Genomic DNA, 15,308 nt, shown 5'->3' with positions numbered 1-15,308 from the left:
ATTTTATTGAGCTATAAAATCACTGTTAGGGATATATTATTCTTAAAGTCTTATTTCAGGTTGTGTGAATTTTTTATATGCCCTTGCATTATTATATATGGGCGGACATATTGGTTTTTGTTCTCCCGGTCTCTTTCTCTGCCTGTCTGCATATGGACAAGATAACAATTAGCATTCCTGTTAGATTAAACCTTGAAATAATCTTGAAGTGAACGTCTTATGAACAGATTTAGATTTGACCTTGACGCCTAAAAGTTAAATTTTAAAGTAAATTTTATTAGTTAGAAAAGCAAGGAGAACTGAATTTTTTATGTTTTAAAAAAAAAAAGGAATAATTTTCTTTGCATGTTGAGCATTTTGTCTCTAAAGTATATTTGAAACTGGTATACAATTGTATACATTACATACATGTGTCTTTATACTTTACTTACTTACCTTTTTTGGAGGATATATTATTATGGTGAGCCTATAATAAACTTAATACTTAATACAGTATAATAATAACATGAATTGTATATTAATGTTCTATAAACTGTAAAGAATAATACATTTATAAGCATGAAATTTGTGATGATATATAAAGTTGAATGCATGATAAAAAAAAAACTATTATACAAAGTGTATTTATTTGGTACTTATATTTGCAACCATTTCCTGACATTGTGGTCTGTTGCCATTTATTAGTTAATGCCTTTTCTAGAAATAGCGTAATTTAATAATATGTTATATATAATTAAAAGTCTTAGTCAGGATCTGACAATTTTGTTTAGCATCATATTTGGCATCTCGTACATGTTATGTATTTTTAGCTTGCCCATTAAACTTTACCATTTAGCTGTTAAGGCAAGTCTACATGTATTTATACTTTACTCTTGAGAATGAGTCTTTGGCTAAACATATGTTTTTATGTGATGATCTTGCTGACAACATATCTAATGCCACTTGCCGTCTGCTTCTGCTCCAAGCTGATATCATGTGGAGAAGTTTAAAGTAACTTGTGGAGAAACAAGTTTGTATTGGATTCCAGGGATACTTGTATGGTAACAGCACCTGCTTGTGTATTGCAGAAAATACTGGCAAACTTGTAAAACTCGACAAAACAAATTTCTTTTTGATAACGAAATAAGGGAATTTACTGTTACATATTAGTTAATTTACATCATTGTGAGTGTTATGTTTAGATTTGGAAACTAACTAATATATGGGATTTACTTGTTTAAATGATTTTCAGCATGTTAAGAACATCATCTTGTATTGAAAAGAAACTAAATTCTTATATTGGAAAGAAACTGTTGAATTCATAAACCAAATTCCACCAAAATCTATTTTTTACTCACTTTACAATTCTTATCAAATCATTTCATCAGCTGATTATGTGTTACGGTATGTAACTTTTGCAGTGATTTGTTGGATGCATTAAGCTATGTTCATTATAGTGTTTAAAAGATATGAACAACTTTTTTAATATTCATTATAGTTGTTTAAAATGATATGAAAAACTATTCTAATAGAACTGTCAGCTAATGAGCTATCAATACAATAGTTTTTGCAACAGAGCAGGTGAAGAAAAGATGTTCTTTACTAGTTACATTGTATGTTAATAATTCTAGTACAAGTGATAAATTTAGTCAATGTTGTAATAAACTAATATGGCTTTAGAAGGGAACATATAAAGAAATCTACCTTACATAAATATGTTCTGTCTTTATCTATAGGAGTGTCAGTGGGCGTTTAATTAGTATAGTATTTAATATGACGTCAGCAGTCTGACTAAATTGTATAGTGACCATCTGAGAGGTTTGTCAGACTACTAACATTTAGTGGTGTATTACCACAAGGAAGAGTTTTACAAAATGCGCATTATGCTTGTACTTTGACCATTTTGTTCTAGTTCAGTGCAATTTATGTAAGAAATAGTACACATTACTTCGGACCTTATCGCAATATAGTGACCTCATAGTCCCCCCTTCGGCTCAGGTTTGTTAAATGTTTGCAGGCTGACTGATCGGTCACTATAATGCTTTGAGACCCTCAGAGCTGTGTACTTTTTCTTAATTATTTTACTTTGTGTTGATTAAAAACAAATTATACTTCAGGATGTGGAGTATGCCAAGACGTGCCAAGCAACTTTTACTTTATTACAGACCACCAAGTTTGTTGAGGTAAATATATAAGAATACCAGTTTAGTTTCAAACTGGTAAAACAATTCAATAACAAAAAACACTGAATAAAACAACATATCCTTCTGACAAAAACATAACATTATAACAACTTGACAGAGACTACATTGAATTTGTTGGATTCTCGCTTTATGTAATGGAAAGATTACAGATACTGTAACCCAACGAATATTCGCGACCAATTAATATTCGCTTTATTCGCGGATGGCCACGAAGCGCGAATATTTGTTTGCGCGAATAAGTCCGCACGATTTCGCGAATAAATTGGAGAGAAATTTTTATTTTAGACGTGGTTATGCAAAGCTACTTGACCGGATATATTCGAATTTTACGGGCACCTGTTAGGAAGTAATGAATTGTATAAAGCAATAAAAACACAAACCAAGTAAACTACTACTATTTTATAAATATCAAAAGAACTCTATGTCAATATAGCAATCAAAATAAACATCCACATTTTAATACAGTTTATGAAATACTAGTAGGCCAATTGTCAATCACGTTCCGTATAGGGTACTATACGGAGCATGTGTCAGTTTTAAGTTTCTTCATATTTACACTTCTATACTAATTATATGCATACAAAGTACTCGCACTTATTTTAAAATATATGTTTGAATAAATCGTTTGACAAAAGTGAGAAAACTATCGAGCATCACAAAAGGCTATTGTTTTTTGGATTGTTTGAGTGAATTGGTAAGACAAAGGTGGTATAAACCTATCGAGCATCACAAAAGGGTATTGGGTGTACATAATTACAAACAGTGAAATACAAAATGGTTTCATACTTGTATCGATTTTTACCCTTTAAACTTAACAGCCTGTATAGCTCAATTGTTTAGATTGCGGACTCATATAACATAATTTTCTCGGCGTGGGTTCGATCCCTGATTTGAGAAGGTATTTTTTTTATGAAACGCTTAAATTGAATTTCTTAAAGACTTTTCTAGATAAAATGAAGACGAACGATGCGTACATGTACATATATAGAGAATTTTTTTGCTGAATTGTGACCACACTTCACTTACCAATACATGTACAATATAAGGCTAGCGTATTGTTAATCCCATTAAAGACACCAAAAATGATCTCAATTATTGAAGATTAATAGTTGGCTAATGGATTTTACTGCCCAATCGGACTTCCCAATCCGCGAATTTTTTTTTTTCGGAAATCAAGAAAACGCAGAAATTAATATTCGCGAATATGTCCGACATCGGCAAAACGCGAAAATTTGTATTCGCGAATATAAATTGGGTTACAGTATTTAATCTAATGAAAGACTGATTTTATATTTCAAGCCTTTGACTGCAAGGAGAAATGAGCATGACAAGACAAGAAAACTGCTGAAGGAAACCTGGAACAAAGAAGTCAAGAAAATGGTGGGTTATTTTTAGAATTGTGAAATTATTTCTGTATGATAATTATGATAGAATTTGATTCAATTTATTACTGTTTTAAATCTGTTTGTGTGGACAAATTTTGTAGGTATATTTTCTTGTATGTATGTTTAAAGATTGTTGCCATTTGTTATAGAAATTTTGTATGTATGTTAGTGACTAAGTTAGACTGGTTTCTGTTTGATTTCTGTTTTCTTTCAGTGTAATTTTAGGGTCAAAAGTAAATAATATTTTAGAGGACAATTATTTTTGTACTGTATAATAAACTTATCTTGAAACTGTCCCTTGACAATTTGTAAACTGTCCCTTGTCAATGGGGGAACTGTGTGTTGTGAATGGGGGACTGTCCCTAGTGATTGATGGATATGTCCCTTGCAAATAGGGAGACTGTCCTTTGTGAATATGCGGACTGTCCTTTGTGAATGGGGTAACTGTCCCTTGTGAAGGAGGGAACTGTTCCTTGTAAGTGGCAGGACTGTCCCTTGTGAGGAAGTTTGTGAATAAGGGAGGGGGGATTTCAATTTTGAAATGCTGAAATTGATCAGCTAACAGTATTGAAACCAGTGAGGCCAATTTCATGGATGATCTGGCTGGCCTGGCTCTATATAACAAGTACCAGTATTATCCCTACATGAATTGAAAGGGCTAACAGCAGGTTCGTTGAAACATATAAAAGAGATAGTATTGTGTTCCAGAAGAATATTTTTTTCCTTTCATATATAATAGCAAGAATCAGTGAACAACCTTAGAAAGGCACAGACATTGTATGTAACTAGGCAACAGGAATATGAAAAAGCCAAAGAGCTTTCCATGAAAACTGAGTCTGATGTTCTGAGTCACAGTAGCAGTTCGAGTAATCTGTCAGCAAAAATAGACAAGAAAAAGAGAGCTGAAGATGATGCTAGTCATAAGGTAAGAAAAGGACTAATAAATGGTGTTAAAGCTTAAAATCTTGTCTAAGATATATGCATGTAGGAGCTCAGAAGAGGGCACAATTACAAGCCATTTAAAGAGATTTCTATAAATAGATACTTGTTTAAGGTTGAAAATCGTTTACAAGGTATATATCAGTACAGCTGATAGTTATAAGAGTCTCTTTTATGGCATTTCAAGGTAGTATTTTGGAGGCAAGAATGGAAGATTTTATCATGATGCATAGGGTTATATTAGGTTCTTGGATCATGTTTGCATGTAGAATGCAGAGGGCACTGGTTGCTAATAAGTGTAAGGTTAATGTAAAAATTGTATGGTATCTCTTTAGGTTATATATTGTGTCTAAAAGAAAAATTAAATGAAAACGGTAGCCAATATTGATTTGGTTATAATGATATAATCTGTAAATCATCTTAAAGAAGTAAGTTGATGATAAAAGTGATTCGCGCAAACAAGATTTTTACATGAATTTTCTTGCGATTGATAAGAAAATAGCATGATTGAATATGATGTTAATTGTATTAAAATGAGTATGACTATTTTTTGTAGGCAGCTGAGGCTGAAACAACCTATAAAGCTTGTGTAGCCGAGGCAAATAATAGACAAGCTGATTTACAGAAGATCAAAACTGAACATCTAGCTGCCATACGAGATCAAATATTGCTTTCTGATCAAGTCATTAAAAAGGTATAAACTTTAATGTCCTGGGTGCTGTGAGTGGCATTGGGTATACATCTAAAGTACATAAGTTCAAATATTCTGTTTAGGTAGGTGTTGGGCAAGTCCCTTATATTGGAGGAAAATAACACATTACTTTTGCAAATAGGGAAAAGAAAACCTGATGTAAATTTAATTTTAGAGGAAAAGTGCACATTTTCTGTGATCCCTCTTAGAAGAATTAGAAGGAAAAAAGCCTTTTCATGTGCACATAAAGAAACATTTTAATTAAGCATTGAATGTAATTGTATGTTCAGTATTTATTGCTAGGCTAGATATCTATGTCTCTATCTAAACAATGTTTCAGGTGACGATAGATTATTTCCAGTTGTTACAAACTGTATCTGCACCTGTACCTGTTCAGGTAAGAACCATGTTCTACTTGTATATAATTGTAGAATAGTCTTCATTTTAATGATAGACTTATTTCAGTTTTTGATTTGTTTTAAAATTAACGGAACTGTAAAATGTATGCATTTAAGAAGTACACCTCCAAATACGAAAATTATGAAAGTGTTTGAACAGTAATAATGTTCTCAAGTGCACAAATGATGTATAAATTAAGCTAACTATCAGTATCTTAAGGAGTAAATAGCTTGTAGAATATGGGGTAAGCCATACTTTGTAAATGGAGGAGCAGATATATGGTGATACAAATAGTAAATTTAGTCATATTTTGCAAAAGAATTGCAAATTATCACATTTATCCTGTACATTTCTTTGTGAAACTCTTGCTCTTACCTTACATGAAAATTTATTTACTCTCTACATTCCAGAATAAACATCCAAAACAATCGAAATACACATATATTTTAAATGAATGTTTTTTGTTACAGTACCATACTCTATGTGAGGCCAGTAAACGTTATGAAGCTGGGAGCCAGTATGGGGAGTTTGTACGCCGGCTACCAATGTCTACCACATCACACATTCAATATGAAGAGTTTAAATTTGAGCCTTATAGTGCTAAGTGAGTCTTATGTTATGTAGTTATGGAACATGATTTGTTTGTATGTTTGTGAGAAAGCTGTACACCTGACTTATGGCAGGTTGGTTTGGCTGCTGGGGTGACCACTTGTGTCTGAAATAATGCATGTGGATGCACAGAGGTGCACCTGAGGTTGTCATCTACCAGTAAAGCTGAAAAGTTACTGTATGGCTTTTATAGTGGTGGTGTGATGTAAAAATACATTATCTCAGATTGATGTAATATATCTAAATGTGTCCAAGAAAGTGTAAAAAAAATTAGCCTGAGTGAATTTGATAGCATTTTCTGGTCCAAGTTGAATGTAAAACTGTCAGAAAGGGCAACAAATTTAATGTCATATGATTTCAAATGCCAGAAAGCAACAGAATCCCTGTTTGATATGCCATTTTATATGAAATGTCAATATAATAGTTATTAATAAAGAAGTATGTAATGATAAATTTTCATTAAAAACAAGCAACGTCATGTGATAAAAGATTTTCATTATTTTGTAGACTAGTTCCCTAATTTGTACATTTATTTTACAGAGGTGATGTTGGTAACAGGAAAGTGAGTACACAGTCTAATGAGTCAGAACCATCAGATCATCAGTCAGGAGAATCCTCTCCCAATCTTAGTTCACCTAGGAGACAAGGTTAGTTACTGTGTCTTTGGTAATAAGTGTACGTGTTGTCATAAATTTCTTTGTGAAGCTGGTGTCCCAAAAAAATAAGGGTTCATAGATAAGGAAAGGGTTTATGGAGTTTTATCTCATTTTGTGTGTATTGTATTTTCTGTACATCTACACTTAGTCACCTTAGTGCAGTAATGGGTAAAGTCCTAAATTTTATAGGAGTTAACCAGTTATTATGCCACCGCAGCATCTGCGATGCGGTGGCATATAGCGATTCACCTGTGTGTGTGTGTGTTTGTGTGTGTGTTTGTGTGTGTGTTATATAGATTATATAGTGAACTTAAAAAATCTTCTTGTGAAAAACCACTAGTCCAATTTCAACCAAACTTGGCAGGATTGTTCCTTGGGTGAAGAACTTCCAAAGTTGTTCAAAGAATTTCATTCCATGCAGAAATCTGGTTGCCATGGCAACCAAAAGGAATTATAAGAATAAATTTAAAAAATCTTCTTGTAAAGACCCAAAAGGCCTAGAGCTTAGATATTTTGCATAAGGCATTGTCTGGTAGACCTCTAACAAGATTGTTCAAATTATAGCCCTGGGGTCAAAATTGGCCCCACCCCGGGGGTCATTGATTTTCACTATGTACATATAGTAAAAATTTAAAATACCTTCTTGTAAAAACCCAAAAGGCCTAGAGCTTAGATATTTTGCATAAGGCAACGTCTGGTAGACCCTTACCAAAATTGTTCAAATTATAGCCCTTAGGTCAAAATCGGCCCCACCCTGGGGTCATTGATTTTCACTATATGTACATATAGTAAAAACTTAAAACACCTTCTTGTAAAGACCCAAACGGCCTAGAGCTTAGATATTTTGCATAAGGCATTTTCTGGTAGACCTCTACCCAGATTGTTCCAATTATACCCCTGGGGTCAAAATCGGCCCCGCCCCGGGGTCATTGGTTTTCCTTATATGTATATAGTAAAAACTTTAAAAAAATTCTTCTAGCAATTGACAAATGCTAGAGGTTAGATATTTTGCATGAAACATTGTGTAGTAAACCTCTAGCAAGATTGTTCAAATTATAGCCCTGGGGTCAAAATTGCCCCCGCCCTGGGGGTCATTATATGTGTATAGTAAAAACTTAAAAAATCATCTTCTCTAAATTTACAAAGGCTAGAGTTAAGATATTTTCCATGAAACATTGTGTAGTGAACCTCTAGCAAGATTGTTCAAATTATAGCTCTGGGGTCAAAATTGGTTCCGCCCCGGGGGTCATTGATTTTCATTATGTACATATAGTGAAAAAACAAAAAAGAGCTTTGATGTTTGATATATAATATCATTTATAGGTCCTCTACCAAAGTTGTTCAAATTTTTCCTCTGGTGTCAAAATTGGCCCTGCCCGGGGGCAGTGATTCTCATTATGTACACATAGTAAAAACAGAAAATAAAACAAATGTTTTCTGAATGGGAGAAAGTTTTAGCTTAGATATTTGACTTGAAATGTTGTTTGGTGGACCTGTATCAAGATTGTTTTGAATTAAACCCTTGGGTCAAAATTATGCCTTGCCCAAGGGGACAGTGACCTACTTTCTTGTCCTTTGATGTACAGCAATGACATTTTGACCATATGCACAGTTTTAGTTGCAAAATTGAACTTTGATATCAGGTGACCTAGATTTTGATGATGTGACCTACATGTACTTTCTTGTCCTTTGATGTACAGCTATGAAATTTGAACCATGCGGTGGCATAGCATTTTTCTCGAATGCAATCTTGTTTATTGCACTGAGATGACAACAAAGCACTAGAAAAGGTGGAAAAAATTGCAAGATTCCTACAATCACATTTTTCTTATTCTTCATCAAACAATATCTAATTTGCTTTTCATTCATTCACATCAAATGAAATTTTACCAAATGCAAAGATAAAAACAAATGTACTCTTTACTTTATCAGATAAATACAGGGTACCAGTGAGAGGGGCATGGACCCCACAGGGTGTCGTACCCAACAGTGACACAGACAGCCAGAGTGGTAGTAGCAAGTCGTTGGATTCGAGCCCCAGTAATAGCCCTTATCCAGCAGGTCATAAGAAAATGGTGCTATCAGGGTCAATGGATGACCTTATTGAGGATAATGTTTCCCCAGGTGTTAAACAACTGCTAGCTGTGCCAGGAACCGATCAAGTTGATGTGCAGTCAATAGTCAAGGTTGATATTTTATAATATATTACTGTTGTAGATTTAAAGATCCTGTATGTTTTGTGATTGATATTGTTACTGTCTGTATACCACACTTGCAAAAATATATATATGTATATAATTATGCAAGTAAAACAATTTTCAAACATCGAAGAATATGTAAAATGTGTACTGCAAATATTTAAGCACATTATATTTAATCAATAAATTATATGCATTCATTTCTTATTGGAAAATTTGACTTAGATTTTATAGAAAATAAATTTCTAATTATCTCCCTTTATTTACATGAAATATTAAAATCGGTAATATCTTTATAAATAATGCTTATTGGAACTTACAATATTGACAAATCTTAATTTGAGCATCATATTTATGAAATAAAACCATGAAAAAAATGTGTTACAGGGTCTTTAACAGGTTATGTGAAATAAATGCTCATTTGAAAGATTAACCTTTTTCACATTAAAGAGTTACTGAAATTTTTGACTTGGTAAATATTAAGATTTTGTTTAGTAAAATAATCATTTAATTGTGTATTTTACAGTAAAGAATAATAAATTTAGATATCAATAATGACATGTCCAATGATGCAAGATCTGACTGTTTCGTTAAATTGTACGTGAATTGCTGAAATAAACTGGATAGAGTTAAGAATATTTATTTAAGTTAAACTGTGACACTAGCTAATTACTTAAATCACTGTAACCCACTTCATGTAACTAAAAGGTGCTTGTTTCATCTGAAAAACATTGATGTTTATGCAGAAAAGGGCTTAAATGTACTATTCCTTGGATGGAAAACTGACTCCTGGACTGCCAGGTCACTGCTTCTGTTTTGCTTTATTAAAGTTTATTTGATACTTACTTTAGATTGTTAGATTATGTTTGCTGCAGTAAAAATTTACAATGAATAATGTTGTAAATTTTACAGCGTCATGGTAGGAGAAGAAATACAACATTTGGTGTAGATTTCCAGGAGCAAGTAGAACACTACCATTCAGCCATACCACCGATCATATCTAAATGTCTGAAAGAAGTTGAGAAACGAGGAATTACTGTGAAGGTAATATACGCTTGTTAGGCCAGTGTACTTCATACTCATACACATAATAAGACATTATGAATTTAAAGTGAGCCTTGTTTTGAAAGAAAGTATAATTCATTGAACCACTATCAAGTACACTTTCTGGACATAAACCAGGGCTTTTTTGTTAAATTTGAAAAGAAAGCACCGGGCTTATTTAAGACAACATAGTTTTTTTTCTCATTGGGGAATATGTTGTGTGTACTGATCTTCCACAGTGAGTTTTGTGTTCTGATTGCCATGATTTTAAAAGTTAATGTTGATTGTTCTCTTCTATTTTCCAGGGAATATACAGAGTGTCTGGTGTTAAAAGCACTGTAGAGAATCTGTGTCAGAAGTTTGAGAGTGACCCTGAATCAGTGAACTTGGATGCCGAAAACCCTAATGTGATTTCAAATGTGCTTAAACTGTACCTGAGACAGTTACCTGAACCACTTCTTACATTTAAACTCTACCAGAGCTTTGTGCAAGTGGCTAAGGTATAAACTCGATATAGATGTCTTTTTATCTTTAGAGAAGTTCTCCCACTTAGCTAAAAAGGGAGAGCATTAGATTTGTAATGATTGCTCATAACAATTTATCTTGAAAATCAAGTCTATTAGTCATTTGTCTCTTAAAGCCTACTAAGAAATCATGTTGGAGATTAGTAGTTGGTCACTTGAGGAGAAATTGGTAATTACTGGTTTGATATCCAAGATATACTGTTAGGTGGTCTAAGAAGTATGCCTTAATCCTTCATCATGTACTATTTTTGAAAAAAAATATATATATATTTTCACTGCTTTTTGAATAATATCAGATATTAAAGAAATTTTAGGGATGTTTGAATAACTAACAGATCATTGCTTTTACTGTTTGCAGGAGAATATGTCAGGTGGGACAGACAAGGAACATACTGTAGAGAGACTACATGATCTGATTGATAAACTGCCCTTCTCTAACAGGAAAACTTGTGGTGTACTCATGCATCATCTACAAAGGTAATTTCATTGTTTATCATAAATTTCTGGTAAAATTCCAGGATATTGTTTTTATGCCCCCACAATGTGGGAGCATATAGCGTTGCACTTGTCCGTCCGTCCGTCCGTACGTCCCGAAATCTTGTGAACGCAACTCCTCTTAAACCGGATGGCAGATTTTGCTTAAACTTACAGGGATGAACAACCTTAATGTGTAGATGGTAGTAAAGGAAGGAATTTTCGCTGCGACTAAATTTAACAGAATTATGGCCCTTTGTTGATTTTTTCACTAGATACTATGTAGAAATTTTGTGAACGCAACTCCTCTTAAACCGGATGGCAGATTTTGCTTAAACTTACAGAGATGAACAACCTTAATGTGTAGATGGTAGTAAAGAAAGGAATTTTTGCTGCAACCAAATTTTACAGAATTATGGCCCTTTGTTGATTTTTTCACTATATACTATGTAGAAATTTTGTGAACGCAACTCCTCTTAAACCGGATGGCAGATTTTGCTTAAACTTACAGGGATGAACAACCTTCAGGTGTAGATGGTAGTAAAGGAAGGAATTTTCGCTGCGACTAAATTTTACAGAATTATGGCCCTTTGTTGATTTTTTCACTATATACTATGTAGAAATTTTGTGAATGCAACTCCTCTTAAACCGGATGGCAGATTTTGCTTAAACTTCCAGGGATGAACAACCTTAATGTGTAGATGGTAGTAAAGAAAGGAATTTTTGCTGCAACCAAATTTAACAGAATTATGGCCCTTTGTTGATTTTTTCATTATATACTATGTAGAAATTTTGTGAACGCAACTCCTCTTAAACCGGATGGCAGATTTTGCTTAAACTTCCAGGGATTAACAACCTTAATGTGTAGATGGTAGTAAAGGAAGGAATTTTTGCTGCGACCAAATTTAACAGAATTATGGCCCTTTGTCGATTTTTAGTTTTCAACTTGTGGCACATGTAGTCCAAAAAATATTTGACCTAGAGTCATAAGATTGACAGAACAGTGGCGTGTGGGGGCATCCGTGTCCTATGGACACATTTCTAGTCTTTGATAAAGACTTCAGTCTACTGCTAAAATTTGAGCAAATTGAAAAATAGAAGAATAAAACAACAACAAAACTTTCTTTCAGTGTGACCAAGTTCATTTTTTACAATTTACACCATTTATTTGGTAAATGTGCTGTAATGATCAGTTTTTAAAATGTAAATTCTCATATATTTTACTCAAACATGGCATAATTTTGAAATGTTTCAGGAGTTATGCCCTATTTTAATTTTTCAGTTGTTAGACAAGGGGCATTCTCCTGAAAGCAGTATTTTTAGGAGTTATGTCCTTTTTAAACTTGAAAGTTTGTTATTAACAGAGAAGTGTTAAACACTGCATGCGGATTCCCTTGTTGTTTTGAGATATTTGTTATTTTAATTTGAGTTATATGTAATTTTGACAAGGGGCAATCTTCTGAAAACAATATTTTTAGGAGTTACGCCCCTTTTTAACTTAGAATATTTATGTAAATTTGTTATTAAGACACTACATGCAAATGCTCTTATTATTTTGAGGTATATGTTATTTTAATATGTAATTTTGATGTAAATTTCATGACAGAGTGGCCTCATATGCAGAACAAAATCAGATGAATGCAAGCAATCTTGGAATTGTATTTGGACCAACATTACTGAGACCACAGTAAGTACTACCCATAGAATGGATCATATAACATGACATGTTTTAATCAATGTATACATATATATAAATGAACCAAAATTGATTGTTATGAAAACAAAAAAGAACAAAATAATGCAGTCACATGTATTAAAGTAAACATGGCTTGATTCTTATTATGTTAACAATTAATGAAAGTGTTGAGTGGTTACTAAATTAAGTCGTATTCAAGGCCTCAGTATTAAATGTTTGAAATTTTTCATATTTCTACAAACACTGTGTACAAAGCCACATTTTAAAAGTTAAAGGTATTAGTTTCTTGTGTCTCCAACTTCTTTTTAAAGGTTTGTATAATGGCAAGAATTAAACTTGAAAAGGTCATCACTAAATTGGCAAAGGTCAGCATTTTTGAAGGAAAATTTTTGAGACAGATTAATATTAAATTATTTCTCAGTGTGTGGCATGAACAAGCCTTATACATTACAGCTTTACTATTTACAAAACAGCAGGCTATCCTACCCTGCTATTCTACTTGAATCACTTTGTTAAATTTGATGGGAACTTCAGATCCCATGAGCCACAGAAGGTATTCATTTGAAACTTCATTCATGTCACAGTCATGTCTTTGTTTTGATTGAAATTCCAGAAAATAATGTAGTTTCTTTTTTGGTCTTATATTTCCACCTACAGTAAAAACCCGCTTTACGACCACCCAGTTTTCAAGACCAACCCGCTAATACGAACGATTTTTTAAAGACCCGATTTTTTTATTTTTTATTTAAATGGTCGACAACCCCGATTTTGAGACAACCCCGTTATTCCGTAATACGACCAGTAAATTCAGTCCCACTTCGTAAATTATGTACATTTGGAAACCCATAAATACGACCGCGGGCACTTTCTCACCTTGATATTGACATGCATGTATATTGCTGAAATCTTTTTGACACATGGTGTAAACAACAGTTGTCCTAGTTTTACGACATTTAACGACATCCAATTTACGATTGAGGTCAAGGTCACTCTGTATCAAACCCGGAAATGATCAATAATATTGCCGATAATTTCTTAATTTCACACCTTTAATGTCATAACTTGAGGATAAAAACAACAAACTATTGAACCGAAAACTTTCAATAAGTTTTTAGAGGTGTTGCTGCTATCATTATCTCTTTCGTTCCATAATTTTAAACAAACATAAACTTGATATGATTATTTTTTTGAAGTTGTTATCGGCGATGAAAACGGTGAAAATAATGAAATGTTACTTGTTTGGTGTGTTTTGTAGTGAAATGGTGATTTAACTGAGTAAGTCATGTCATTCTTTTAAAAAGAATGTAAAAATATGTTTGTGTTTAAAGACATTCATAATACATTTTGTATCTCTAAAGAAGTTTAAAAGTTTTATAATGTAAAAAAATAAAAGAAAATAAGTGAAAATAAAAGCGTATGCTTTATATCTTCTCATTTGAAATAGGTTAGCCCAGAATTAAACATGTGTACAGTGCATGGTACCCCTTCATATATTTCCTGGTTTTCTGTTTGCTCAAACACATTTATGAGACCAACCCGTTATTAAACCAGATTTGTAAAGACCCTTCATTGGTCTCATTAGCGAGTTTTTACTGTATCCTGTTTTAGATGTGTTTTAGTAAAAATTTGGCAGAAAAGTTAAATGTGACCAATTCAAATTTTCAGGGGAGGTAATGCATCATTGGCGTGTTTAGTGGACACTCCTCATCAGACCAGAGTTGTTGAACTTTTAATAGTTCATGCAGAAAGTTTGTTTGGGCCAAGAGAAGACCATCAGCTTATTCACGGGGAGACTCTTGTAGAACCTATGGAGAAAAGAAACATCCTTCAAGTACCACAGCCTGCCACCATAGGTATTGTTTTACCATCTTGTTTGCTGTCTATTTCAGACATTAGATTATTGTTAAATATAACAATTGATGTAAATTTAATGACACATGAGCAAAAAGATTTTCCAAAAATTAAATAAGATTAAACTGAATTTGGAGTTTAAAACACAGACATTACACTCATTTGATCTTGTGGATAATGGAAAGTTTTTTGTAAAATTACCAAATTACTATCCAGCACCCTTGTACTTCATATAATCTATTCAAGGTATATAACTCCAGTGGCATATTTCCAGACACAGTTGACATTCAAACTTTAGAATTTACCCCAAACTAGCTACATTGACATGTTGTTTACACCCATAGCTTCCAATATCTTCATGAGTAAACAGCCATATTGTTAGGGTTAAGTTGGCATATCTTTACATGTTTTGGGAAAATTGTTAGACTAGATAAAATCACTAAATGTCTGTTTAACTGTAGAATTGATGATGTTTCTTGTATTTAAAACAGTTTCTAAATTTATATAACAACTTATATCTAGCTGGTGGGCTGATTTAATTTCAATTATTCCTCTCAGTCTCCTTAACAAATTTGTATAATTCACTTGGTTATGCTTTGAGTGAAGAATTGTCCATTTTTGATAATAACTTTGAAGTTAAAGAGGCGTGCCATTTTTCC

General features: G+C 33.0%; 1 protein-coding gene across 1 annotated transcript in view; it reads left to right on the top strand.

Annotated features, from left to right (window-relative positions):
• Nucleotides 1-15,308, top strand: part of LOC132760128 (rho GTPase-activating protein 45-like) — a 51,137-nt gene that overhangs the window by 13,706 nt on the left and 22,123 nt on the right. Inside the window, exons 8-20 of the mRNA XM_060752034.1 lie at nt 2,097-2,162; nt 3,483-3,563; nt 4,308-4,493; nt 5,064-5,201; nt 5,539-5,595; nt 6,068-6,201; nt 6,747-6,853; nt 8,795-9,048; nt 9,973-10,104; nt 10,410-10,604; nt 10,987-11,105; nt 12,709-12,789; nt 14,464-14,651. Coding sequence (XP_060608017.1) covers nt 2,097-2,162; nt 3,483-3,563; nt 4,308-4,493; nt 5,064-5,201; nt 5,539-5,595; nt 6,068-6,201; nt 6,747-6,853; nt 8,795-9,048; nt 9,973-10,104; nt 10,410-10,604; nt 10,987-11,105; nt 12,709-12,789; nt 14,464-14,651 — 1,738 coding nt within the window. The remainder of the gene's footprint in view (nt 1-2,096; nt 2,163-3,482; nt 3,564-4,307; nt 4,494-5,063; nt 5,202-5,538; nt 5,596-6,067; nt 6,202-6,746; nt 6,854-8,794; nt 9,049-9,972; nt 10,105-10,409; nt 10,605-10,986; nt 11,106-12,708; nt 12,790-14,463; nt 14,652-15,308) is intronic.

Source organism: Ruditapes philippinarum, unplaced genomic scaffold (genome assembly GCF_026571515.1).
Source record: "Ruditapes philippinarum isolate M1 unplaced genomic scaffold, ASM2657151v2 ctg3111_1_1_1_1, whole genome shotgun sequence".
Lineage (NCBI taxonomy): Eukaryota > Metazoa > Mollusca > Bivalvia > Venerida > Veneridae > Ruditapes > Ruditapes philippinarum.
Note: the sequence above shows the minus strand (reverse complement) of the source record. Positions and strands in the feature narration are given on the sequence as shown.